Consider the following 26,352-nt stretch of genomic DNA (forward strand, 5'->3'; position numbering starts at 1 on the left):
TGTAATAAAGAAAGAAATTTTGTAGAAATTACAGTGTGAATGCTGAATGTTGAAAAGCTGGTGTGAACTTGAAAAGAGTAGGCTATGAAGAGTTGAAAAAGTGGGAAAGGGATGAAAGATGCAAAATATAGGAGGAGTGAGAATACTCTGAAATGCTGAACAATACCAATAATGTATGGGACATTATCTGGTTTTAATTATACATGTACTAGTGAAGGCAGTTTCCGAAGACATTGTGGTGTGAATGCTGGATGGTGAAAAGTTTATGCTAAATTGCACCGTTGGTTTTAAAAGTTGAATAATACCAATGATATATGGCACAAGGTTTGAATGGAGTTTATGACTTTAACTATGAATGAGTAGATAAAAGCTGAAAAGCTTGGCTATGAAAAGTTGAAAAAGTGGGATGAGGGCTGCAGAACATAATTTAAGCTGGGGGCTAAACTACATTGCTGGTTTAACCTTGTACGATAAAGCAGCTGAAGGAGTTTGAATAATGACTGGGAGCTATACTGTATTGCTGACTTGAATTTGTGAGATAAATCTGCTGAGTGAGTAATACTCTAATTCTAAAAATCTAATTAACTTGAATGAGATTGTAGTATTGCAACTGTACAAACTGAGAACTAGAGTGATGTTTTGTAGTTGTTTGAATCTGCTTTTGTTCTGTGACAGTATACCTTGGATGCGTTTTAAACATGTTCTAGAAAAGGCAGTTTCTGAAGAAATTATAGTGTGAATGCTGGTTATTAAGAAGCTGATGCTAAACTGCATTGCTGGCTTCAAAATTAATTTGAATAATACCAACAAAGTATGAGAGATTATAAGATTTGAATTACATGTACTAGAGAAGGCAATTTCTGAATAAATTGCTGAATGAATGCTGGATCTTGAAAAGTTAATGCTAAATTGAATTGCTGGCTTTAAAAGTTGAATAATACCAATAGTAATTATGTCTGGGACATTACAATGTCTGAATGACATTTATGACTTAAGGTAGAAAAAAGCTTGAAAACTTGGCTTTGGATGGGTGAAAAAGGGATGGAGGATGCTGGGAGTTAAACTGTATTGCTGGCTTGAATTTGTATGAATAATGCCGAATTCAAGGAAAAGTTGGAATAAGTCTAATTAACATGAATGAGATTGTAGTGCACAAACTACTAATAGTAGTTGAGACATAATACTGGCAGTAGTAGTTGTACAGTATCATCTGATTTGAAAATTGTATAGCCAGAGTCCAGAACCAGGATTAAACCTAATTTTATATGATGAATAACCTAATACATTTAAAATATTCTTTTTAAATGCTGCTTTAATTGTTTTTTTAAATACTGCAGTGCAGTTAGCATGTATTCTGTTATCACCATGTTTAGCATTGTGCTTTTCTCCCATCCTGATTCAGTGTTAAGGCGTGCTGTCGTTTTAGAAAACCCCCACACAGCGTTCTTGTTTGGAGAGATGGCATCATGACATTAAGTCAGTGTGATTGTCCTACAACTTCTGCCTCTAGAGTTTAAAAGGAAGACCAAGTCATCAGCTGGAGAAAAAGAAGAGGGAGCCTGTCCCTTTAGGACGCTATCGGATTCCCTTCTTCTGTGGTGATGTAGTGTCCCCAGTAAAAAGGGCAGCGCGTAGCTTTGTTTAGCTTGGCCCCATCTAATTCCTGTGTGGCCAGTGGAGGGCTTTTGAGAGAGGGAGAGAGAGCATGCGGGCCACAGAGGCTGCATCAGCCCCCTTAAGGAGCCATGGCCCCCGCTCTTAGAAATCCCAAGAAACTTCACACCTCTCTGTGGGGACTATAAATAGGCTCCATCTGTGCCCCCAGGCTCAGTTACAGCCTCATTCCTTTTGGCATGGTTGGAGGGCAGGGAAGGAAGCACTCAGGGTTTGAAAAGGAGGGGAGGGAGGCGGGGGGTGGGCGGCCAGAATCAGAATCCAAAATCCACTCTCTAGTCATCACAGATGACTGCCTGGGTGACCTCTGCAGCATTTTTTACGGCAAAGGAAGTCCATCAGTGCGCTCTCTCATTTCCTTCTTGACAGCCACCCTCTCAGCGCTCCAACTCCCCACAGAGGCACAACGCCATCCACCTGGGAACATCCGCCATCTTTGGAATCTTACACCACACCGCAATCATCGCACGATTTTTTTTTTCTCAAGCTCAGGTTCTTCACATTTCATTAATCATGCTTAGCACAGGAAGGCTCCAAGGTAAAGACAGGCGCCGTGTCTTAAAAAATCCATACCTCCTTGTATTCTCTTCCACAGAATTCAGACTTTTCTTATCTCTTCAGCGAGAGTTCACGCCTTGATCCAAATTAGTAATACTGTGAACTGAGGGTGAATTTGAGAGGTTACTACGAATGCATAACCTCAAGCTTCATACCATACAGTCATTCCTAAGGGGAGACGGTTATAGCGCCTGTCCTGAAGCAAACTTCAAAGTGATATTATGAAATGTCCCCCCGCCACAAGGACAAAGCTAGAGGTTGCGGAGGTGACACAGACAAAATAGATCCATGTTTGCATTAAGAGTACCCCCAAAAAAATTCCTCTCACATCTATATCTTCTTCAATCTCAGCAGACACAATCCAAGAAAACTTCTTTATATTAGCTGATGAAAATCAACCTAGTTTACCACGGCCTCCACTTCATTCGATTAACATATTTTTCATCCCTGGGTTTGAAATCTTGTAGCCTGCAGCATCCCTCTCTTGGCTGCAATAATTCTCCAGAATGCTCATGCAAATTAGGTGAAATGATTTAAATAAAATGAAATAGCTGGCTAATAATAGTGTTTTGTTGTAAATGCATCCCATTTGTTCTGTTCCATTTTGTACTCCACTTTGGTTCTCGCCTCCCATTACTGTTTGCTGATGCTTGAACATCCCAATTATTCCACTGGCCCCAAATAATATTTATGATAATGTCTGAAACTAAGTTGTGTGGGGAGACAGAAGCTTTAAACCTTTGTGTATTGAAGGAAATGTGAGCGCCATCACACAGCACAGTGTTGGCTGGATAAATTGTTTTCATTTCTACTGTTAAATTTTAATTGGCAGTGTGGACTTTTTGCGCACACTGTTTTGTTAGCTCGATTGCTCTAAAGGAAAAGAAAAAGATGAGTTGTTGAATTTGAAATAAAGGGGCTAGAGAGCCTCACTTTTGAAGCACATGCTGTCCAACTGGAAGACCAGACTGCCAAAGAAGGAACGCAGGTCAAGTAAAATATGTCATTAGCTCTGACATGGTCTTGGCCCTAACTGAGATATTTATAGACCAGTATTGTTCGAGCCTGGAATAAGACAGGCTAACAAGCCCCTTGCATAATGCATTGTACTCAGTGTCTGGTGCCTTCCCTTATAATAATACAAGCTTCATTCTCTTTAATACTCATTTTGTCTTTTTCACTGAGCTTTAGTTTAATATCATAAAACTTGGGTCATCTTAGCCACGTCCTCTCACTCATACTCCATGCTGTTTTTTTAAATTTAGTTTTAACTTCACTGCTCTGTTTGGCATCTCTCAGTTACCCTTGTCTGAGCATCAAGCAGATCTAATAGCTTTTGCAACTTTATTGGCCAGCCGCCTCACATTAACGAGGTGGGAATCACAAACACCACCCTCCCACACTCTGTGGATAAAGGAAATTTTTGATAATTTACAGCTGGAAAAAGTCCGATATACATTGAAGGGCTCCTCCAAGAAATTTTAAAAAATGTGGGGGCCTATCTTTGCCAACACAGAGAAAATTATTTTCCCAGTTATCCCCAAATGAGATCCCAGTCTATCTACTGTAAAATGTAAAATATGACCAAGCTAACTGTTGTTGTTTTTGTTTTCTCTTTTCTTTTTGGTAGTTATGTGCCATATGATTCATCTATTGTTATGCTATCACTTTCAAGTGTTTTAACACTATTGTCAATTTGTGTGTAAAACACTATTAAACAAAGTTCTAAAAAAAATAATAATAATAATACATTGAAATATCTCAAAAACTATTCTTCTTTGGATTGGCCAGAAGTTTTGAAAAGATATTCATGTTCTCCAAAAGATGAATCTTTGGTGACTTTTCCTCTAGTGCCAACACAAGGTTTATATTTGTGAAATTTTTTGAAATGTCTCAACAACTATAGGACTGATGCACTAAAGGTGAGTCCTAGTGACTTTGGTGATACTGAGACATTTGATCCAGTGCCACCAACAGGTCAAACAGGGTGACCAGGTGTCCCAGTTTATGTGTAACTGCACAGCATTTTTATCTCTTGTCCCACGTCACACGTAACTGAGACCATGTCCTACATTTTGACTGGCTCTAGTTTTCATGAGTCAAACCACTGCAGGACAGCCACTTTTCATCCAGTGGTTGTGGAGAAAGCTGGGAAACCTGTCAATGTGGGGCTGTTTGATATCAATCAAACTGTACATGAGGATCAAGTGCAGGTTTGTTTCCGTCTTTGCAACCCTATGACTAATGGTGAAAACTGCAAATCTCCACAAAGCTACAGGGGCCAGGGAAAAACAGAAATGTCTCCTGTTAATCTCAAAATTTTGGATAACATCTCAGCAATATTGGAAATGTATCCCACATTGTCCTACACAAATTTGCCCTTGTCCCACATTTGGTTAATTAGGACCTGGTCACCCTAAGGTCAAAGTTTCAACATCTACTGGACAGCAAAAAAAACTCTAAGGGACTCTCTTTTACAGAAATTAAATAGCCTTTATTGTCACAGCATGGTCATGTTAGCTCTTGAAACAAACAGTCTCCAACAGGTTTCAGCCTTTGTTGTTTTGACTCCTGGATGAAGGCTTCATAGATAAACACATTGGAGTTTGTTCTGAGGTCCAAAATGACCATGCTGTGACAATAAAGGCTTTTTAATTATTTTAAAAGAGAGAGAATCTTTATCCAAAGAGCACCTGAAACAAACTTGAACTGAGTCCATGAAGCACCTCCAAAACATCGTTTGATCCGCTGCAGTGGTTCCCAAACATTTTCTATCATGTCCCCTTCAGAAGACGACAAAAAAAGTCATGCCCACCCTTTCATCACTTTAGGAGGAAAAGAGACTAGACCTGTGGAAAAACTCAACATCTTTTTTTCTTTCAAATTCAAATCAAACACCTCAAGTTGACCCCAGCGATTTACAGAACACAGACACATTGGGGATTCCCTAAATTAAATTAGAGAATCTGCATTAAAACATCTGCCAAATGCACATAAATGAGATGGATACTGCATTTTTACTTGAACTGTGTAAAAAAAAATTTTGCACAGGCAACAAGTGTAGTCAAATCCTGAGCTTGTGTTGCTATATTCTCAAAATGGTGGTAGCAGTGATTATTCACACCTCTGTGTTGGAAGTATTTTGTTTATTGAGTAAGGCCAGAGATGCAGGATTTAATATAATACCAACTGTATTAAAGTGGCTACACACTGATCTGCGTGAAGCATTGCACACAGCTCAAAAATCTCCTTCATTCAAATGATATCATTGCTTGTGAGAAGTGTCTGTATAAATAAAACTGCAATCAGCTTGTTAAAAGTGATTTTGAAAGACATTTCAGTAAAGGCCATAATTTACATGTTTTCAGACTGTTACACTGCACATAATCCACCATATTCCCCTGAGTAGCACGCAGACACTTCACTCTGAAAATGATAAGAAAAAGGCAGCAGCCCTTTTGCAGCAGTGGGACCTTTAATGTGAATTTCCTCTTTCCTCATTCTGCCATAATGGACGGCAGGGTGGTTGTTGAAATTGATCTTCACCTGGCATGTGTCCTTTACCACAAACTTGAAGCCTCCTCCCCACGGTTTAAGATCTGACATCACATCGCCAGTATGGCTTTCCCTGCAGAGCTGGACACTGATGATAAATAAGTGAAGGGTTACATGTTTAGTCAGAAGGAGATTGTTTATCTTCACTAATGTGATGCTCAGAATGACTCAGTAACAGTACACTTAAATGTATTTAGAAACCTGAGCTGCTGAAGCAACTGTTAACCACACATTTATTTGAAAAGCTATTTTTGTTGTTTGTCTTCAGAATTGGCAAACTGAGCCTTCCCATGTCCCGCCCCTTTTTTGCTCTGTGCTCGAACAGTTGAGAAGCTTGGTTCATGTAAAAGCAACTTACTTACTGTTAGCTAATGTTTGCAAAATGTTAACTAACTAGCTAGCTAAGAGTTGCTGCAGATTAGCAAGTCAGTCAGCAAGTGTTTTGTTAACATTAGCACTCAGATGTAATTAGCTGGCTAGTGATTGGTGTAGATTAATTAGCTGGTTGCCTGGGTCCAGAATTTTGAAACTGCCAAGTGGAAATAGGTTGTAATGAGTGGAAAATTCAGTCCAATATCAGTAGTTAGGGTTTTGATAACATTAGGTAACATTAGCTGTAACCGTGCTAGCATCATTAGCTACCTTAAGATGATCAAAATTTTGTTTACTTTTCAACATAGAGTTGACGGTAAGTATCACAAGAAAACTGATTCTGACAAGAGTATCTTCTTGATTTACAAGTTTTTGGACTGTGCAGATGCTGCAAAAAATCTCAACATGTTCACATGACTGGCATCACGACAGAAAACACAGCCTCTTGTGGTGCAGAGACTTTCAGTTTGAATTTCCTGTTTCCCCACTCTGCCATCACAGACAGAAGGGGTGGTCACCGAGGGTGGTTGTTGAAATTGATCTTGTCCTGGTATGTGTTACTGTCATGTCCTTTACTGTACATTTGAAGCCCCCCCCCCCCCCCCCCCCCCATACACACACCTTTAAGCTCTGACCTCACATCAGCTTTGAGCTGGACACTGATGATGAGTAAGAAAAGGATTGCATGTTTAGTCAGAAGGAGATTGTTTATCTTCACTAATGTAATACTTAAAATGACTCAGTATCAGTATACTAAAATGTATTCAGAAACTTGTTTCAGGCTGCTGGAACAAACTGCTCCAATAACAGCTGCGGAAACTTGGTTCCTGGAACCTCGGTCAACTTTCTCCTTTCCTGTTTCCTTCTCTGTACTAAATTTTGAAGATCGTTAAAAGACGTTTCTGGGGATCCTGTGAAAGGGACATACAGTCACATCTTACTGTTAGCTAATGTTAGCAGGAGTCTACATAACTAGCTGGCTAATCTGCATCAGCCATTAGCTAGCTAGTTAGTTAGCATTTTACTATCAGATGTAACTACCTAGCTAGCAAATGATGTAGATTACCAAGCTAGTTAGTTGTTACCCAAGCTCAGAAACTCAAATCTGGAAATTAAATGATGGAAATGGAGTGTAACGAGTTGACAATTTAGTCTGATATCAGGCAAATTAAGTTAGAGTTTTGCTAACATTAGCTATCTAGCTAGTTACTAATTGATATAGATTACCTAGCTAGTTAGCTAGCATTTCATTAACATTAGCCAACTTGAGATGTTGCATATTGACAATTTGGTTCTGTTTAACATAGATGAGTCTAACATATGGCATATCTAAGCATATCCGAGTACCAAGCTTGCTCAACTGTTGCTGCACAGTGCAAGAAGGGGTGAGACTAACAGCTTGATGCCATTAGGAATGGTATTAGAGTTGATTGCCACCTTTCTACACAATGTTTTTGATTCCAGCAGTGCCACAACATGTCCCAGATGCTTCTCTCCACTCTGCCCCGCTTCAAATACGCGCCAAGTCTAGTTTTGACTGATGCCACGTCAAGCTGCACAGAGCAGACTGAAAAGGCAGGAAGTCAGACATAGAAACGGCATAGAGAATCTGGTCGGTTTGGTCAAAGAGAAACTATAACCACATGGCCTGCTTCCCCATGGTAAAAGCACAGAAATGAGGGGAAATTACCAATGAACAAAATCTGAGCAGGTCAACATAAACAGTTGGGGAAAACACTCTGCTTCTGAAATGCTTCTGATGAGACAGCTGTGTGGAGGGCAGATTAAAACCATGGCACGGGCGTGACTGTCCCAGTAGAATCAGTGGGTTAGGATGGGTCAATTGCTACTGGGGTTCCAGTGACAATAGTAGAAACATTGCAGGTTGTTTGTTAACCCTGCTCACCCACTGCACACTAACTCACTTTGGATTAAAAAAACACTTGGATTCCTAAAATGGACGTAAATGTCTGAGATGGATTACATGTCTTCACATGCAGCTCAGCGCTGTAATTCACACAATAACTGCCAAATAAACTTGAACTTGTTTTCCCAAGCTGACCTGCTATCACATCTCAATAAAGCCCAGCTCCACCAGGCTGCTGAATCCATTAAGATTCTATAGTGGAGCTCAGATTGGACTGCGGCACAGGTGCAAGGACTGGGGCAGAGTTTCTATAGGGGGAGGGAGCGAAGGGAAGTCAGACTCGAAGAAGGTGCTGTGGGTTGCCGGGGGTGAGCCCAGATGACAGCTGAGGGACTGAGGCTTTCTCTGGCTTGCCCTCATGGAGATGGGGTCAGTGAAAGCAAGTGGGAGGGAGGTGTGGGGGGCGGCAGGGTGGAGGAATTTATGCAGTTCCTTCGTCACCCGGCCCCGTCATGGTGGTGGGGGCAGGGCTGCACCGCTGGCACTCGGAGACAGATATAGACAAGAATTAAGGAGACAGAATTTGCACTCTTAGCCTTGTCTGGGTTACTGGCATCAGCAGCTGAAAGCTCCACCAGATCTCCATCTCCCTGTGCGTGTACGTCACATCCTCCCCGGGAGTACTGCGGGGTAACGGCTCACCCCACCAATACAGAGCCCCAAATTGAACACAGGTGCTGCTGCTCTGCCCAACACACATTGTGAGTGACTAGAAATAAACAACAGCTCATTATTAGATCTCAAAGACTTCCAGCACCTGTCCACCTAAAGCCAGCTCCTCTGAGAGTCTCTCCAGTACAAATTTGAACTAGTTTGATCAGTTGCCTCTTCATTTTTTTTCCTTTCCACAAACTTTTCAACACTCTTGGCACTTACACATATATATTCTAAATGTGTTTGTTTCTCTCAGATGTAAGATGCTCATACTGAGTAAAATATTCATCTAAATATTCCATGCTCGTATGGCTGCACCATTACATCAAATGCAGATACTGTAGACATGATGTGCATCATTTCATGCACATTTATCCCAGATTCACACAGGCACAGGATGTAGTATAAATATTTTTGGCAAACTCTTTGATCGCTGCTATATTTCAAATAAAGTTCAGTGCATTGCTTGGGTAAGGATGGAGCCACTGATGAGTCCAGAGGAGCTGCAGTCAGAGATGAGTTATACTGTCACATGAGTAATACTATGGTGAATAAAAATGTGTGTAATGAGGCAAAAACCCAACAACTCAAAAATTATTTATTGACATTTTGACATAACTTCCACCCTTCTGAAAGTGCTCATGATGTTCGCTGGTAATGTGAGACGTGACTTAATGTTTTTAAATGTTTTATCAAAATGTTTTATATCATTTTCTTAGCTCCTGAAAGGCTGACAGTGGACAGTGACAATATGAAGTCTATATCACTGTTTTATATCTTTATATAGTTTCCTAATGTTCATTACTGTTTTTATTTTATGTACAGCCCTTTGAGACATGCTTTATGACATCATGCTATGACTTGACTTTACACTTGAAGATCTTAGGTAGGATAAAAGTAAGAAGGATAAAAGTACATAAAGTTTTTAAATTAGATGGTAAGTGACTAGAGTTTACGTCAAAGCTACAACGAGGAGTTTTTAACTGGTTATAAAATAGTCTCTGATTACTAATGGCTCTTTATGATGTACATAACAAGACCATTGGTGAGAAGATTAGCTACAATACAAATTACCCTCAACTACAGTTTATATGAGATCCACACTGATACTGAAGTACTCATTGCCCGCCCTTTTCATTTCTGGGAAACCCCCCCTCACTTGATCTTCTGGCCATTCATTGAAACATTAACTTCTCACCCGATCAAGGCTGATGTTTACCAGAGTAAGATATTACGCAATTCCACATTTGATCTGCTACTCACTTTATAGCAAAAAACACACCCCACCCTCAGAGACTGGAGCTGCAGACACAGTTTGTAAATAGAATATCTAAGCATCTGTTTATTTATTTATTTATTTTGCCAGTCACCTTCTTGTAAATAACCTGCAAAATGAGAAGAATCTGTGAGATATTTATAACCTTTAATCTACTTTAATGGTGCTATTAGAGTCTGTCTGACTCTGCTTTTAATTATGTTTTAATTATGTTTTACATTCTTTTACGTTTATATTTTTTCTAATTCATTGAGAGAAGTTATTCATAATTTCATGAGTATGATGTAAATAAAGGTTTTTATCAACAGCTCTCTTCCTCAATGTTCAATTTGGGTTTTAATAAGTGTTTTTCTTTGAGAGACTAGTCGCTGACTAGGATTATTTGTAACATGAGACTTAATAGAGGACAAAACAAGTCCAAAATCAGTCGTCATTCTTAACTTCAAAGTACTAAACCATCCTCAAATGGCCTAGAATATCCTCTGGATAAATCCAGGTTGTGCGTAATGCTCAGCAATGCCGCGCTTAAAATTTATTTGTCACATGAGATTAAGATGAGGACAAATACGGGTCGAATATCACTCTGCTTTCTTAATCTTAAAGCACCAAATCATTCTCAAATTGGCGAGAATGTTCTACAGATCCACACAGGTTGTGCGTAATGGTGCGCAAAGCCGTGCGTAAAAGTGGAACTGTTTACGTGTGAAGAGGAAATCGTGGCCCCAGATAACCTTACTTAGAGTTTCCAATGTTTTCGTTTTTGATTACAGGTATATGGCATAAATAAACACTCCCTGGCCCGCAGCTCCATATTCCATGTTTAGAGAGGACCCCCTCAACTCACACACACCCCTCCCGCCCGCTATCCAATCCTCACACAGGGACAGCGTTGACGGGGGTCAAGAGGAAAAATAGCCTCATATATATACGCCCAAGCGGTGATTTCTTGCTCCGAGTCCCCTCCAGTCTGTGCTACACTCCTTGTGTTGTCACCCGAACCGGAAATTGTCTGTGCGTCAGGGACAAACTCCTTCTACTATCAGCAGAAATGGCACCCAAGAAGGACCCTAAGGCTCCCGCCAAGAAGGCCGAGCCCGCACCCGCGCCAGCACCTGCAGCGGCACCCGAGCCAGCCCCTGCCCCCAAACCTGCCGCCGTCGACCTGTCCGCTGTCAAGGTAAAACGAGAAAAAGCGTGTGATGTGGGGAGGGATGGAGATGCGATGATGGCTGCTCAGGAGGAGCTGGAGCTTTTTTCCATTCACACTTAGAGTTGCATGACAGAAATTAATCGATTTTATTGCTCTTTGACGAAGCCCCAGTCGTTTTTAACATTTTTATTTCACATATTTGATGGAGGAATAATATGACAATAAACAAAGAGTAACTTTGATCACAAGTGTCAGAGTATTCACAGGGCAAATGCAGCCTGAATGCACATGCATCAAGTGCACATGCATCACAGCTAGAAGGAAGATTTGTAGTATTGGTTTTTGTGGACTAAATAGAATTAAATTGATTTAATTCACATCCATTTTTACTTTGACATAACTGGCCAAGAACAAGAAAAAATCTGAACCAGAGTTCACACATTTATACAATCATATATGATTGGATGCACGAGTTAACAGTGACTTAGTGAGAGCTGCAGCATGTTTTAAGGACCACATTCAAGGCTGTGTAGATCAGTGATTTTCCAACTGGGGTCCTTGAGTGATCTCCAGCAAAATGAGAAATAGAATATTTTAACATTTATCACATTTTTTGGAAATTGGAACAAGCAAATAACCGAGGTTGGTTGTTTTGATTAATTGTAATTTATAGGAGTAGTGATCCTTGTTTGATCAACTGACTATGAGGACTTTATGATTTTCAAACCTAAAAGTTAAAAGAGGGGATTCCTTAAGACAAAATCCTTTCAAATTCAGGGTGAGTGGTCTAATGTGTGGGTCCTTGACATGAAACAGCATGGAAACACCTGGCATAGAGGACTGAGAATTACTAGAACCATGGATAGCTCACTACGGTTTAGGCCACACCCCCTGGCTGACTGGATTGGACTAACAGAGTGGTGACTTGTGTGTGATGGCAGTACGGGGTGACACCAAATGTGGACATGTTAATGTAGCTAAAGATGGACCTCCACAGATCGGGTGCCACCATGTGAAGCTAATTTTGGCAAAGAGACAAGTTTAATCCCCGTGTACAGACCTGATTAATTGGTCGAGATTAAGTGTGAAGCCTGGTTATTCTGGCCCCTCCAATAAAACTGGTTGTGTTGGTGATTAAAAGTGTGACACTCTTATTTTCCTTGTATGTTTTATTCTAATATGGCTGCTTTGTATCGGCTTCTAGATCGAGTTCAGCGCAGACCAGATTGACGGTAAGTACACCTCATTTTTTACAGTTGCAACCATGTGACACTTCATGCACCCGATAAAACTCATCTTTACTGAAAATATTACATGACCTGGTGTCTGCCAAATCAGGAAAAAAATACATCAGTATAATAAATCACTATGTCAGAGATGAATTAGTTCAGTGTAGAGTACTACCTCAAAGATGACGCCAGTCTGCAGCAGACTTGGTCTTATGGTGCTCATGACAGATGGTCACCTGTCATTCTGGTGTTTAGACATTCATTGAGAGGAGCAGATGTCTTGTGAAATCTGATACTATGAACACATTCAAGTGTCCAGTAAATTTTAAGTGTCACAAAACACACAACAAGTATGTCATCAGCGGCACAGGTGAAGCAAATTTAAAAAAAATCACAAAGAAAGCATCCACAGCACGGTGGCCTTTTTAACAAAAACACAGTTTCTTAGCTATGTCAATTGTTAGTTATGTTAAAAAAAAAACAAAAATGCACACATAAAGTGATTGTCAGTGCAACATTTTGCAAGAAATAGTATATTAAAAGTAGTGTATTGTGCATCCAGTGCTAAAGATGTGCAGGGTTTCATTCTGAACAAACGCAAGCAGATCAGAGCAGGTAGAACACAGTGAACATGGCCTGAGACCTCTGATGTGAAGGGCTTCATTTAATGAGGGGAGGCCAAATAAATTCAGCTAATCTCTGTGTCCTGATATGAACTGCTGATTGTTTATTGGCTGCTCGTTGGTGTCATGCCACCCTGTGTCAGTGGATCAGTGACATCAAAACACTTGCCAAGAGAAAAACATTTTTTTCATAGCAGTCAAAGAATTTCAGCAGCTCATTTCAGGGATTACACAAAGAGAGATTGGGATAATGTTTGATTAATGTTTGATAGAAATAAAAACGTGCATTAATTGGCTCGTTCTGACCCCGGACTGGACACCACTGGACCAGACCTGTCGTCTGGCCGGCTGCTCGTAATGCTGCAGTCAGCATTCCCTGCTTCTGCTCGGCTCACTCACAGAGGGCCTTGCCTTTAAAAGGAGGGGGCTCATATTCTCAGCTATGTTTGTCAATTCCAAGGTGGTCTTTTAAAAGAGCCCACAGCCCTGCCGAGAGAGAGAGAGAGAGAGAGAGGGAGAAAGAGAGACAGAAGAGACAGCTGGGATGGAAATAGTCTGAGGGGTGACGGAGCCCGACAGTCACTCCATTCAGACCAAAATACCTCAACCTATAGAGACGTCTTGCCCTTGTTATATGTTTCCTTTGTCAGGTTGGAGTTAGGAGAGGAGCTGCCTCCACCTGCTGGCAGGCGTCTAACAGACACAGAGACGCTAGATGAAAAGCAAACCACTGTCTCCCATTGTGGGGAAAAAATATTATACACAAGATGTATTTTCTATACAAAACAAAACAATGTATTTTTATCAACATAAGTTGAATTCAAAATACATTTTGAAACTTGAAATGCACCAATAAACATAATCCTGCACATGAGTAATTTAATATTACTAAAGGACGTATTACTTTATCAAGGCATTATCATAGTGGATATAATACTACAGCAGCTTCTTTGTCTTATAATATCTTATATATAAGATATATATATTATATATATCTTATAAATATCATCAGACAACATGGACATTGAAAATAAAATAAAAAACCTGCACACTGAGTGAGTTAACTGCACAACAGAAACTTTCTATAGAAAAAAGTGCATAAAAAGCAATATTCTAAAATATTATATCAATAAAATGACAACGCACAGTTTAGTTAACATACACTCACTGATGAACAAACAGATGAATGAATATGAGAGTATGTGATTCACTGAGGCGATGATCTCTTCTTCTCTCTCGCCGATCTGCAGACTACAGGGAGGCCTTCGGTCTGTTCGACAGGGTGGGCGACAACAAGGTGGCTTACAACCAGATCGCTGACATCATGCGCGCTCTGGGACAGAACCCCACCAACAAGGAGGTGAACAAAATGCTGGGAAACCCCTCTGCTGATGGTAAGAGATATACTCCGCATTTGTTCTATCACTGAATTAACTAGAGGTTTTTGGATGTTTAATGCTATTTGATCAATACATGCAAAATTATTCTATTCCCGAAATAATATACTTCCTCTTGGGACTCAAAGGCTACAGCAGATGACTGGACATACAGGATACTACCTCTAGTTACATTAATGAAGTGATTTAACTGGTGATTTTTCTTTGGATGTCAGTATGATCTGCAGTGTGCGTACTAGTCATCACTTTCAAATAAACATAATCGATCAGTAGTTCATAGAGCAGATTCGAATGAAGCGATGTTTAGTGCGCATGTGGTAACCAGTAATGATTTCATTCATCACTGGTGTTCATGGTGGGTTTTTTTGTACAATTTTAAAAGAGAAATGCTGTTTAAAGTGTCTAATTGTGGATTAGTAGGAAGAAATTATCAGTAGCTGCTTTTGTGGCTGTAATCAGTCATGTTGAATCAAATCAGGTGTTTACTTTCCTTTAAAATCAGTTTGCTCATCAAATATTTGTTATATAGAGAACCCCTGGAATAGATCTGTCAGATGTCTTAGAAATTAAGCAAAAATCCTGCACGGGCTGCTAGCTAGCCTATAAAGTTGTCACCTTGCTGCATGTACTGTCCCACCCCATAAACTACAGCCGGGTCACGTGCAAAAGTCAACAGCTTTCAACATCCCACTGAGAAGGTTATTGTAGTCAGACATGCAGCAAATTTGAGTCTTTTAACCCTCAGAGGTCGATGCAACAATGATATTCGTCCATTTAAAAGCTGGTCTATTTTATAGTGTTTGTTTTGTTGTGTTTTTAATCACACAGATTGCTGTGTGAAATCTGGAAAAAGGATTGCAGTTTTGATGTGAGCCTTTGATCTGGTCCGATGCTCAAATCATTACTGACAGCCAGAACTGTACCTCACAAAGTATCTGTCTGAAAAGCACGAAACATGCATGAAAAATAAAAACAAACACAACATGTATCTGTCAAAAACACTATTCTCCATCGTGAACCTCCAAAACCTGTAGAGAAGTAGAGCCTGCAGTTGGCAGGTGGAAATACATTATTGATGCTGAAAAATTGTTAACAAGGATATTTTTTCCATGTGGTACCTGTTGACTGACTCAAGCCTGCCTGGTTTGTTCACCTCTGGATGTAACTGGTCTGACGGACTGTCACTGCTGTCTCCTTTCATGCAGACATGAGCAACAAGAGAGTAGAGTTCGAGGGCTTCCTGCCGATGCTCCAGACCATCATCAACAGCCCAAACAAGGCCGGATACGAGGACTACGTTGAGGGTCTGCGCGTCTTCGACAAGGAGGGCAACGGCACAGTGATGGGCGCTGAGCTGCGTATTGTTCTGTCAACACTGGGTGAGTCAGGGCCAGGGCACTCATGTGTCTGTCTCTGTGTGTGTTTTACTCTGTGTGTGTGAGTGTTATTAATACTGGTTGTCCTCTGTCTCCCCCTACAGGAGAGAAGATGACTGAGGCTGAGATTGATGCTCTCATGGCAGGACAGGAGGATGAGAACGGCTGTGTCAACTACGAGGGTGAGTCGCAAATTATGACATTAAGACTAATTATTTACGCTAATATAACAGTATTCTATATTCTACACATAGTTTATTGTTTATTTAACATATTATGTAATTATTGACAATAATTATTGCATCATTTTAAAGTGGCACTCCACTCTGTAGTATGTCATCTTTGGCTCTAACAAAATTAATAAGGAATTGTATTATGCGACATAAGATCTGGCGTTTTTGCATTTTGTCGTTGTTTTAGCTTGACTCATACTAGGGACTAAAAGTCAGAGTGTCTCGATGTTTGCTGCTTTGATTTTGATGACTTTTTAAAGGTACATTTAATGCCACTAGAGGTCGCAAGCATCTCAAACCAAAACAAACGCGTGCTTCGTTTATTCAATAAAATCGCAGAAAAATAGGAACGCAACACCTGAACATACTCTGCTAACAAGACTCAGATCTAATATGGAGTTTTGTGTAATGTTTAGTTATAATATGAGATACATTATGATCAAACAGCTCAGGTTTCCAACAGAGGCTCCGGAAACTCAGATCAAGCTGTCCAAAACTAGGCAAGGTTGAACAAATATAGATCAAGATTATGTTGCTACATTGTGTTTTTCTCACTTAAAATGTTTCCAGAAACATGATCAAATATGGCTCAAGATTCGTTTACTACATTGCCTATTTCTATTGTATAATATTTTAAGAAACACATTTTAGTGTACTGTTTGGCTACGATATAAGAAAGTTACTCACCAGGCCGCCATGATGAAAACAGAATTCGAGGAGGACAGACTACAGGGACTAAAGGGGCTTTTTCACTGGCACTTTTAGGCATGCAGAGTCAAACCGTGCTGCGCTGATTTACATTTTTATTACCACTTTTAATACTCAACCCATGACACCCTTCTCCCCCTCATCTGTTGTGAGACTCTACTCATGTTTGTCAGTTTGTGTCTCTGGAGAGCAGAAAGGCAGCTGTTCTCTGTGTGTTCAGCTTTCAGTGCTTTAATAGATTTTAACTGAATATCTGTGGTTTGACGTTCAGTTTCTATCTCGCTTCGCTGTTTGTACATTCAGGTATCTGCCTTACTTTACTTTTTCATGCTCACAAGCTAATATTTCACAATTTTGCTGCTTCGTAATAAAAGCTTTTTAACAAGACAATAATGGGAAGGACTGTTATTGTGAAGAATTTATAGGAAATTAAATATTTATCTGCCACTGGCACTCTTGAACTAAACTCATCTTCTGTTAGAGACACACCTTTAAGCAGGGAGCTCTGTTGTAACGGAGATGCAAATCCCTGCTGTGTTGAGCTGACTTGACTTTATTCTCATTACATAGTGAGGCTGAATGTTGTGTTTTGCACCTTTGTCTCAAGTCCTCTACCTTTACGGAGGTCCAGTAATTAATCCCTGGAGTGCCCCTTTAAATGCATACTTAACCCAGAAAGTGACTCTATTCCAATAGAGTGAACGTACAGTATTTTCCATGGTTCATAATCCAGATCAAACACTTTATTGTGTATCTGAACTGTGCTGTTCTAGCTGTGCAGTTGAGCTTGCATTCGTCTCCTCACTCACTCATTTTCCCTGTCTCCTGTCCTCTCTGTGTGCTGCCCTGGTCTCCATCTGCAGCCTTTGTCAAGCACATCATGTCTGTGTAAGGACCCTGCCACTGCGGTGGTGAGCATCGTATATGTGCAGACCCCATGGTGTCAAGACATCCACTCACTGTTTCCTGTACCACCTGAGGAAGCAGGGGGAACAAAGGACTATGAGATGTCATTTTTCCTAAACCCTTCTTTTGTTTTGTTCTACACTTTTTTTTGTCCAACTGGTGCTTTATTTTTCTCTCCTCCTCCTGCTCTTTGGAAAGAGCCCTGATTTCCACCGAGATGTTTCTTTTCCTCATCGTCATCCAAGCCCCCGTCTCATTGGGGTTTTTTATCATCACTGGTTTTCACTGTGGAACAGGGATAATAATGACCACCTACTCCTGTCACTTCCTGTCTATCTGCCGGCGAAGTGACTGGTTTTGACCAGGACTGACCATCAAAATGAATCCACTCCTCACCCAACCCATCCCTAGGTCTTAACTTATTGTGTCCTCTGCCATTTCACAATAAACTTTTCAAAAACTCCCATTTTATTTCCAAAGTTTCGACTCTACTTCTTTGATGCAAATCATTTGCATACATAATTCAGACAGATGTGTATTTAAAGGAATAATCTGACATTTTGGGAAAGACAGATACCACTGTTACACCCGACTCCAAGATGGCTCTACTGGGGCAAACAAAATGCCACCATTAACCCAAATAAACCCAGAAAAAGTCACCACTGGAACAACCAAATCCATGGGATTTATTTAAGTACAAACAACAAAGATACTAAATCAAGACAAATGAGATCAAGACTTACAAAAAGGCACAAAGTCAAAACATAAGGATAACCCTATGCTGCAACAGCAGCAACATTAGCAGTCCCCCTGGCAGAAGCCTCTGTCCTCTGCTGTTGACACAGGTGCTTTTGAGCACCTCACTTGGACCAGGTGCATCTTATGATCAATTAAATGGGCGGAGCTGGGAGGGTGTGGGGGGGACAGAAGAGCAAAGGAACACATACAGATGTAGCAACTCTCTTATAGCTCAGCATACAACTTTTTTTACACCCTGATTGTGGGTTAAAAATGACATAAACTGTGTTAGAAAGCTTTAGAGGTATTTTTGCTACATTTGGGGCCAAACCAAGGTTTCTACACCTTTTCCAAAGCCAAAGTCAAGCACTTTTCAAGCACCTTCAAGGTGCATTTTCAAGCTTCTCCTGCACCTTGTAGCATTTGATTTTCTTCATCACACTAAATCAGATGTTAGTGTGCTATAAAAACAGTTTATGTTTCATGATACAGAAGGGTGACAAGTTAAAGGAAAAACATAACAGTTTCCTGTTTTAAAATGTGTCACCTGTCTGTTAAGTAGACTTTGAATCCTATCTAACCTGGCTGAGCCGATATAATTGCTAAAACAATTACTTCAGTTTCAATAAAATCCTTTTCAATTTAAAAACATGTTTAATTTTTCAGCCTACGCTCATTGAAACAGCGACCTCCTGGCTTGTTCTCAGCTGTTAGCCTCCCACTCGCTGTTCCATCGGAGGGTCGACGTCCACGGTCTGGCCACACACGCAGTGGCGAGCGACGGGTCTTCTTTATTTTGTGAGAAAAGCAAAAGCAATTAGGCTCTCTGACCTCTTTTATTTTATCTAAAAAGCAAACTATTCAGTCACAGAGTGATTCATTATGAAATCACTGCAATTACAGTTTCAAGCACTTTATCCAAAATCCAAGTACTATTCAAACCTTGAAAACATTACATTAAAATTCAAGGGTTTTCAAGGATTTCCAGCACCCATAAGAACCCTGCATTTTTACCACATAGACTTGAGGGTGGTATCGACCTTTTCCTGTAACTCTCAACAAGAAAGCAAATAACTGTATTTCCAAAAATTCAAAACATTAGCTTTGTGTCTTTGAACAGATGACAGTACTTCGGTATCACTTTTTGTCCTTTTTATTGTCATTAATTATTGTAATTGGTGTCATATCAACAAGAGAAAAACTGCGTACATCTACTTGACCTTTTAAATACATTTACAGTTGCTGTAGGGTGGAGCAGGAGGTGGGGAGGGGGCACACGGAGATGGGGTATGCAGAAAAAACACAGAAGCAAACAAACAGTCGCAGGTGAGGGCAGTAAGTAGGCAGGAGGCAGGATATACCACAAATGGTGTCTGAAAAAGAAACTAGATCACCCAAACACTTGTTTTCCTAACAGATGTAACAGGATCCGAGGAGTTCCCCTCGGTCATTTTTATTTTTCTTCATGAATTGTCTTTTTAATGGATTTTTCAAAATATTTTCTTCACCTTTCTTCTCCCACATATTGCAACAAAACACCCAGATACGGTAGCATACGTCGTAAAACGGCATGGGATCTGCACCAAACGCACACACACAGACAGATTTCAGAGTAGCTGCATCTCCGGCTCGATCTCAGGTTGCGTGCTCGCAGCGTCTTTCTTCGGCGGTTCAGACGACAGACGGTCCTGATGAGTGCAACATCAGCCCGGGGAATGTCTGTACTGTTCGCTCACGTGAGATGAATATCTGCAGCTGTAAAGACAAGATACTTTGAGCTGTTTCCCTTTTGGATGGAGGTTTCTGTGGAATGAGCTCCGGTTTTTAATATTGTTCCGATGTATAAACAGGCGTCTATATTGAACTACTGAGCAGGTACACGTGTATGATGCTCTTCAACAGGACTGAGATGCATTCCTTAGCAACACCAATTCAGCTGTCTGACATTGTCACCAAGCATTACACTGTAAACAACTAATAACTACAAAACATGAACTTGTTTTATCTTTATCCAATAATTGAGGAAATAACTTACTAAAATCCTTTTTTTTTTAGATTACAAAATAGCCTCTTTTTAATATTAGAATCAATACATGCTTGTCATAACATGACCTAGTTCTTGCAGTAATGCAATTTTACAGGTATATTTTATAGCCATTTTGTCACTTCCTTTTAAAATGTTTTTAGGACATGTAAGATGGCAAAGACCTTGTATTTTTATACATGTTTCTATATATATTTGTTAAATATATTATATATTGGATGACAAGAATGACTTGCAGTAAGGATGCTTGGTTCATTAGGGGGGTTTGGCGTCCATGCACGTTTACTGAGCAAGAACAACACGTGCTGCGTGGTGCGCTGGTCACATTACTTCTTATTTCAGGTAAAAAAAAAGAAAAAAAAAAAAAGGCTGTAGCGTCTTCAAAACACTGACCAGGACCAGTCAAGCCAATACCTGGTCCCCACTTTATATATATATACCACTTAATCTAGGACCAGTGCTCAGACTGAACTATTCTATGCAACATCATTCAAAAAGAGAGAGGCCAACAGAATGAATCAGAAATAGCACATATCTGGATTTAAAATAGACAGGAAATAAAGAGGACCGTACAGTAGCTCCTAATTCGAGTCTCTACTTAAGAGTCGAGTGATGGGTGTTGAAGTGGAGATGTTTAGAGGCTGTGGTTTAGCTGAGGTCGGCCTCAGGGTGGCAGAAAAGTTTGAAGGGATCACGGTGAGGATGTCTGGGGTGCAGAGCAGGAATCCAGAGATCCAGTGTTCACAAACCCTGCTTGGCCAGAGCTGCGGTGACGTCCTCGGCCAGGGTCGCTAACTGCGGCGAATCCATCATGTTGAGGCTGCCGGAGGACGATAGGTGGCTGTCCCGGTGGCGCTGGGGGGACACCGAGCCAGACAGGCCCGGAGACTGGACGATGATCTCGGCTCCGTGGTCCACTCGCGCCTTGGCGTGGTCGCGAAACGACAGCCTGTGGCTCTCAATCTAACAAGAGGCAGGTGGTGTGATGTAGGATGTGGATGGGGAAGAAGAAATAGGTCATTTTCATATCATGAAGAATGAAAATATTTATCTTTCTTTCTTGAGAACTGGGACAAAACTGTATTTTGAGGATCAAAGATCAAACTGTTGGCTATTAAACCTTGTAACGGGCCAGTGAAGTCAACTCCGTCAGATGGAAAATCTGACAAAACTACATTTTTTCATTCACAGTAAAGTTGTAGTGATCCATTTTATTTCTTAAAGCTGCCAAAAGTTCTTTTAATGCTACTCCAAATACACATTTTTAAAGCATGATTCTTGTTCATGTTTAAGTAAAGATCTGATGGAGTTGATGCAAATCAGGGACACAACTTAAAAGTTTGAAGGCCCTAAAGTTTTATAAAAAAATCGATTAATTGATATTTAATTAATAACATACTTTTATGCCTATGTTATCTTTAGTTATTGTTAGTTTTAGATTTTGAAGACTTAACATATTTTAAAATTTGATGTTATGAATGTTATGAATTCTTGTCTGGGACGAGGATGTTTTCTGGCACAGAGCAAATTTTAGAGATGTATTTTTAAACATTTTTTTAGGTGGGACATGATTTGTCCCAATTCTCAAGACTGGGTGTTATATGTATCTCTGTGAGTTTTAGTACGACTGCAAATATAAGAACACCAAAGATTAACTTCAGAGATTTGTACTCAGAGGCTGTTGCTCTGTGTTGACTTCAGAGCCTGAGTGAATACGTGATGAACACAGCTCAGGGTGTTTGGATTAAACTCTAAATTATTTATTGATAGCGGCGAATACTATACCTTTACTCTCACAGGCAGATAAAGAAATACAAGTTTTTGGAAGATTGGCTTGTTAAACATTTTTTTTAATGAATATTACATGTAGACTTAATTAATTAGCTTCACTCTCCATGATATTAGATTATAAAACTATCTTATAAAACTATATTTTTGACGGTTCCCTGGTTTGTTTGTTTATTCTATGTCTGAGGAGCAGAGTGACTACCTCAGTTGGAAGTACTTTGGCCCTCCAGCTATAAAAAACACAGCTTCTTGGCTGACAGCCTCCAGGACTCCCCCAAAACCTTCGCCCGAGGGTGGCGCCTTCTGTCCTGCCTCACACACAGTGTTGTGAGCCTAATCCACATTCTTATGAGCTCTCATTGGGTCATCTTGTCACTTTTTTGGTTAAGATAGCAAAACTCTACCCCAAAATGTTGGTTATTAACCTAATCGCTGTCTTAACCCCAAGATTAAACATACAGGAGAGAGAGTCACTGCAGCCACAGCTAACATTAGATTTTAATGCAGGTTTTCAAATGCCTTTTTCCTGACGGCACATGAATTCTAAAACTGTCCATCATAATGTTATACTAGAAAAAATATAACTAAATCAGAGGTGAAGTGGTAAAAACACCTAGTTTCTATCCATTGATTCATACAAGTGGATTTAAAAGGCTTAAAAACATCAAATAAACTTATCGTATATGTGTGCATGTATGTATTATTCAGTCTACTTTGCCTAATTTTAACAGGCTGAGATGGTCACAGAGTTTGCCAAAGAGTTTGCTGAAGCGTGCACTGCAAAACCACACCCATCTAAAAGAAATACCAAGTTTTGGGGGAGTCCTGAGAGCCTCCTCTTCCCTTCTGTCCTGAGCATTGCGCTTTTTTTTGCTGTATGCTACAACATTTTCTCATCACACTACACTTATGTACACACACACCCTCACCATACCTTACTAATGCTCACACCTCATCTTATCCTCAGTTTATTTTGTGTTTACTATTTTAGTCTTTCTTTTAAATTAATTATTGTTTGCCTTCGGTCTACATCTCCCTCGTTGAGTGATGTCTGAGCCAGGCCGTGACAAACTGGGGGCTCGTCCAGGAAAAGAACCTGGGATCTCTCACATCCAAACAGAATCATACCCCTTCATCAATTTGTCACGGCCAGGGAACCGTCACGGATTACAGTAATGTTTATAAACATTTGGATTATTTTCTGTTTTCTGCTCTTATGTTAGAGGTAAATTAACAAAGTAGAGAAACTGAATAGCCTGCACACCATGTCTTATTTAGGAAATTACACTAAAACATAAGGAAAAGAGTTTATATCTAATTTGACTAGTAAGACAATCTCTCAAAAACTTGTTTTCCTTTGAATCATGGAATGGGATCATGGAGCGGACACTCACCATGACGTGGCCTCCACCAGGAGTGTGGTGAGCATTATCCAGGGAACCCACCTTGGCTTGGGCTTTGTCTTTGAAGTCCAACTTCACAGTCTCTATACGCACGTTGCCGCCCCCTGGGAAAAAACAAAACAGAAAGAGGAAAAACGGGACAAGGAGAGTTCAGACATGAGGTATCTTTTCAAGTTCACGTATTGGCAGCAGCTGAATAAAGGTGAACGAACAGTCGAAGTGGTTGGAAATTTCGCTTTTAGAAAAAAAAAAGGTCTGTTGGGAGGGTGAGTGTGTAATGCTGGAGTGAAAGAACCTGCATGTTCAGCAATCCCTCAGTGAATGAAGGTTATAAAATGAAATCACAGACAAGAACCAGCAGGGGGAGCTGCAGGACCTGAAGCAGGCACAACATCTAGGAGGGGAAAGGGGATTTTTACACCTCAAACCTGTCTTGCATTTAAAAGTAAGAGTTCAAAGGGTCAATTCACCCAGATTACATATAATATACAGACATATATACATGCCAGTTACCACTGTTTGTTATCTTATTATGCAGATCAGATGTTTCATTTGAAAATGTTTTGGCATGTCTGTCATTGAGTCCTTCCACCACCACAATGCAGTAGAAGTGAAATGAATATAATTTACTACAAATTTACTACTTCCCAAAAAACAGTGGGCCTCATGCAAGAACATTTTCGTATGTTTATCATAACTTTCTTGCATTTTTTTTTCATGCATTTGTCTCATACAAGTGCGCCTCCTCAGATTCATCAAACCCTTCCTGATTTCACATAACTGTGCAAAAGATCCCCACAGACATGAGGAATGCCACATTTGTGTTCATGTCAACTGTGAATTAGCATATTAAATACCCCAGTAATGCTATATAAGGCTGGCGTCCTGCTTCATGTGTCAGAAAGTGTTGAAAATGGCATCAAAGAGTACGGACGTGCTTTACGGGTTTCGAAGTCTGAAGTGCTGCTTTAAGAGATCCAAAGAGGAAAGTCAGCAACATCAGCAGTGGAATTAAATGTGGCTAACAGGCTGAGCTAATGTTGGACTAATGTTGTAATATTACAGGTAGAGTGGAATCAGTTCTCTGTGGCTGATTACATGAATCTCAAGATAATGTGTGTTTTTTTCCCCCCACATCAACGAAATGATTGGTTGAAGAGTAGGCTGAATTTCAGTTGACTACGGCCTTGCAGTTACTGCCGTGTCACCTGAAGGTTGCACTGTCATAAAGAACTAAAGATGGACGGGAGGAAGGGGTCAAGGGGAGGACGCCATCACGGATGACAGAATATGTGTCATAACAGGTGATGTTGCAGAGTCAGGCATTGCAACCAAGGATGTTCCCCTGGACAGACACTTACACAAACCTGCATGTGAAGATATGGCCAGTGAGCCTGATACTACTGGTAACAGCAAATGTATTATGGCACATTTCAGTGATTTGAATGATCGCATTACAAAATTCTTACACTGTCCTGAGACAATCAAACTTAACGAAGTGGGTACAAATCATTGAGCGTGTCTTTTGTGATTTTTCTGGCTGTTTCACGGAGAGCAATTTGAATTTAAAAGAATCAAAACTGGATGTATAACCTTCTCCAGGTGTGACCCAATACAGTTGATCAACAATTCATGGACATCCTGCTCCCCACTCACACGCTCAGGGTAGAAACACACAGAACACAACAAGGCCTCCACGAATCACAACACCTCCCACAGTCGGCCGCCTGTGGACAGATCCATCGAGCTGTCAATCCAAATGTAGTTTACTGCTTTTGCTTCCACAGATCAGTGCCGGAGCTTCATCTGATGGGAGTGTTATTTCAGGAGTTAAATATAAACTGCAAATCGTATTCATTATTTAAATTGGATTAGATTGCACTTTGTTGCCAGTTAACTAACAGCTAACAGTGCATTAAATTTCATGGCTTGCAGATAAACAAGTCTTAGGACACCTCCTTGGCCCCATTTACACCTGGTAACATGATCTGTATCAAATATTTTGAAAATATTTGAAATACTTAGTAGTTCGTGCAGGAGGCAGAGTTTGCATTGCATTTACACCTGGCTGAGATCCTATCAAACTGCCAATTCAGTCACATTCGTGTTCTGCATGCTTTTACTTTTACTTTACTTTTCCCTAGTTCATTTAGTCCAACTTTTCCCTCCACACTTCTTGCCTGTGTCTTGCTGCTGGTTATCCTGTTGTGCTCCTCACCAAGCATGAAGTAGAATTACCGTGTCGTGGTTGTATGCCTCCCCCAACCACTCAAATTGCAGTTTACATTATCCAAGTCTTTGAAAGAATTTAATAAAAGGTATTAAGTGTAGTCTTTTGCAAAATCAAAGGTTCCATTGAATAACTTCCAGTGAGAAACATGCTGTACTCACTTGCAGACCGTTTTTACAGAGGTGTCCACAGGACTGATAGAGGGCTTCGTCACATGGTGCAACGACAATCACCTAAAGCTTGTAGAGCTTTATAACAACTAAGTTCATCCTTGAGTCCCTCCAGGCGTTTCTGAGATACTGTTTTCACAAGATAGGGAGGGACTTCAGGTCACAGCAACCTTTGAAAACCAAAATCTGATCAGTTCATTCTTGAGTTCAAGTGAACATTTGTGCAGAGTTTGAAAAAAAAAAATCCCTCGAGGTGTTGAGGGATTGTAAACGTAATGCCCGTCCACAGCTATTGTCAGCACAGAAGCATAAAAAAACCAAAAAGGAGACAGCAGTCCAGC

General features: G+C 40.3%; 2 protein-coding genes across 9 annotated transcripts in view; one reads left to right on the forward strand and one right to left on the reverse strand.

The window, feature by feature from the left end:
• Positions 1-10,957: 10,957 nt before the first annotated feature.
• Positions 10,958-18,109, forward strand: myl1 (myosin, light chain 1, alkali; skeletal, fast). The gene is made up of 6 exons (XM_084725348.1): positions 10,958-11,193; positions 12,371-12,398; positions 14,269-14,412; positions 15,621-15,794; positions 15,896-15,973; positions 17,596-18,109. The coding sequence occupies exons 1-6, from the start codon at positions 11,065-11,067 to the stop codon at positions 17,622-17,624; spliced, it is 582 nt and encodes a 193-aa protein (XP_084581474.1). The 5' UTR covers positions 10,958-11,064; the 3' UTR covers positions 17,625-18,109.
• Positions 17,760-26,352, reverse strand: part of map2 (microtubule-associated protein 2) — a 150,323-nt gene continuing 141,730 nt past the window's right edge. For 4 of the 8 annotated variants that reach the window (XM_084725341.1, XM_084725340.1, XM_084725346.1 and 1 more), the window contains 3 exons: positions 23,603-23,715; positions 21,170-21,383; positions 17,760-20,131 (listed from right to left, as the gene is read on the reverse strand). In XM_084725341.1, the coding sequence (XP_084581467.1) occupies positions 20,109-20,131; positions 21,170-21,383; positions 23,603-23,715 (350 nt within the window). In that variant the 3' untranslated portion in view covers positions 17,760-20,108. Of the gene's footprint in view, positions 21,384-23,602; positions 23,716-26,352 lie in introns of all 8 variants that reach the window. The other 4 variants (XM_084725347.1, XM_084725345.1, XM_084725342.1 and 1 more) reach the window with 2 other exon arrangements.

The sequence above is a fragment of the Lutjanus erythropterus genome, chromosome 8 (assembly GCF_056507025.1).
Source record: "Lutjanus erythropterus isolate fLutEry1 chromosome 8, fLutEry1.hap2, whole genome shotgun sequence".
NCBI lineage: Eukaryota > Metazoa > Chordata > Actinopteri > Lutjaniformes > Lutjanidae > Lutjanus > Lutjanus erythropterus.

Excerpts from the sequence above, each read along its gene's own strand:
- myl1 (XM_084725348.1), top strand. The coding sequence starts at position 11,065 with ATGGCACCCAAGAAGGACCCTAAGGCTCCCGCCAAGAAGGCCGAGCCC. Across the intron at positions 12,399-14,268 it reads CAGCGCAGACCAGATTGACG|ACTACAGGGAGGCCTTCGGT; the intron begins GTAAGTACACCT and ends GCCGATCTGCAG. Across the intron at positions 15,795-15,895 it reads TATTGTTCTGTCAACACTGG|GAGAGAAGATGACTGAGGCT; the intron begins GTGAGTCAGGGC and ends CTCCCCCTACAG.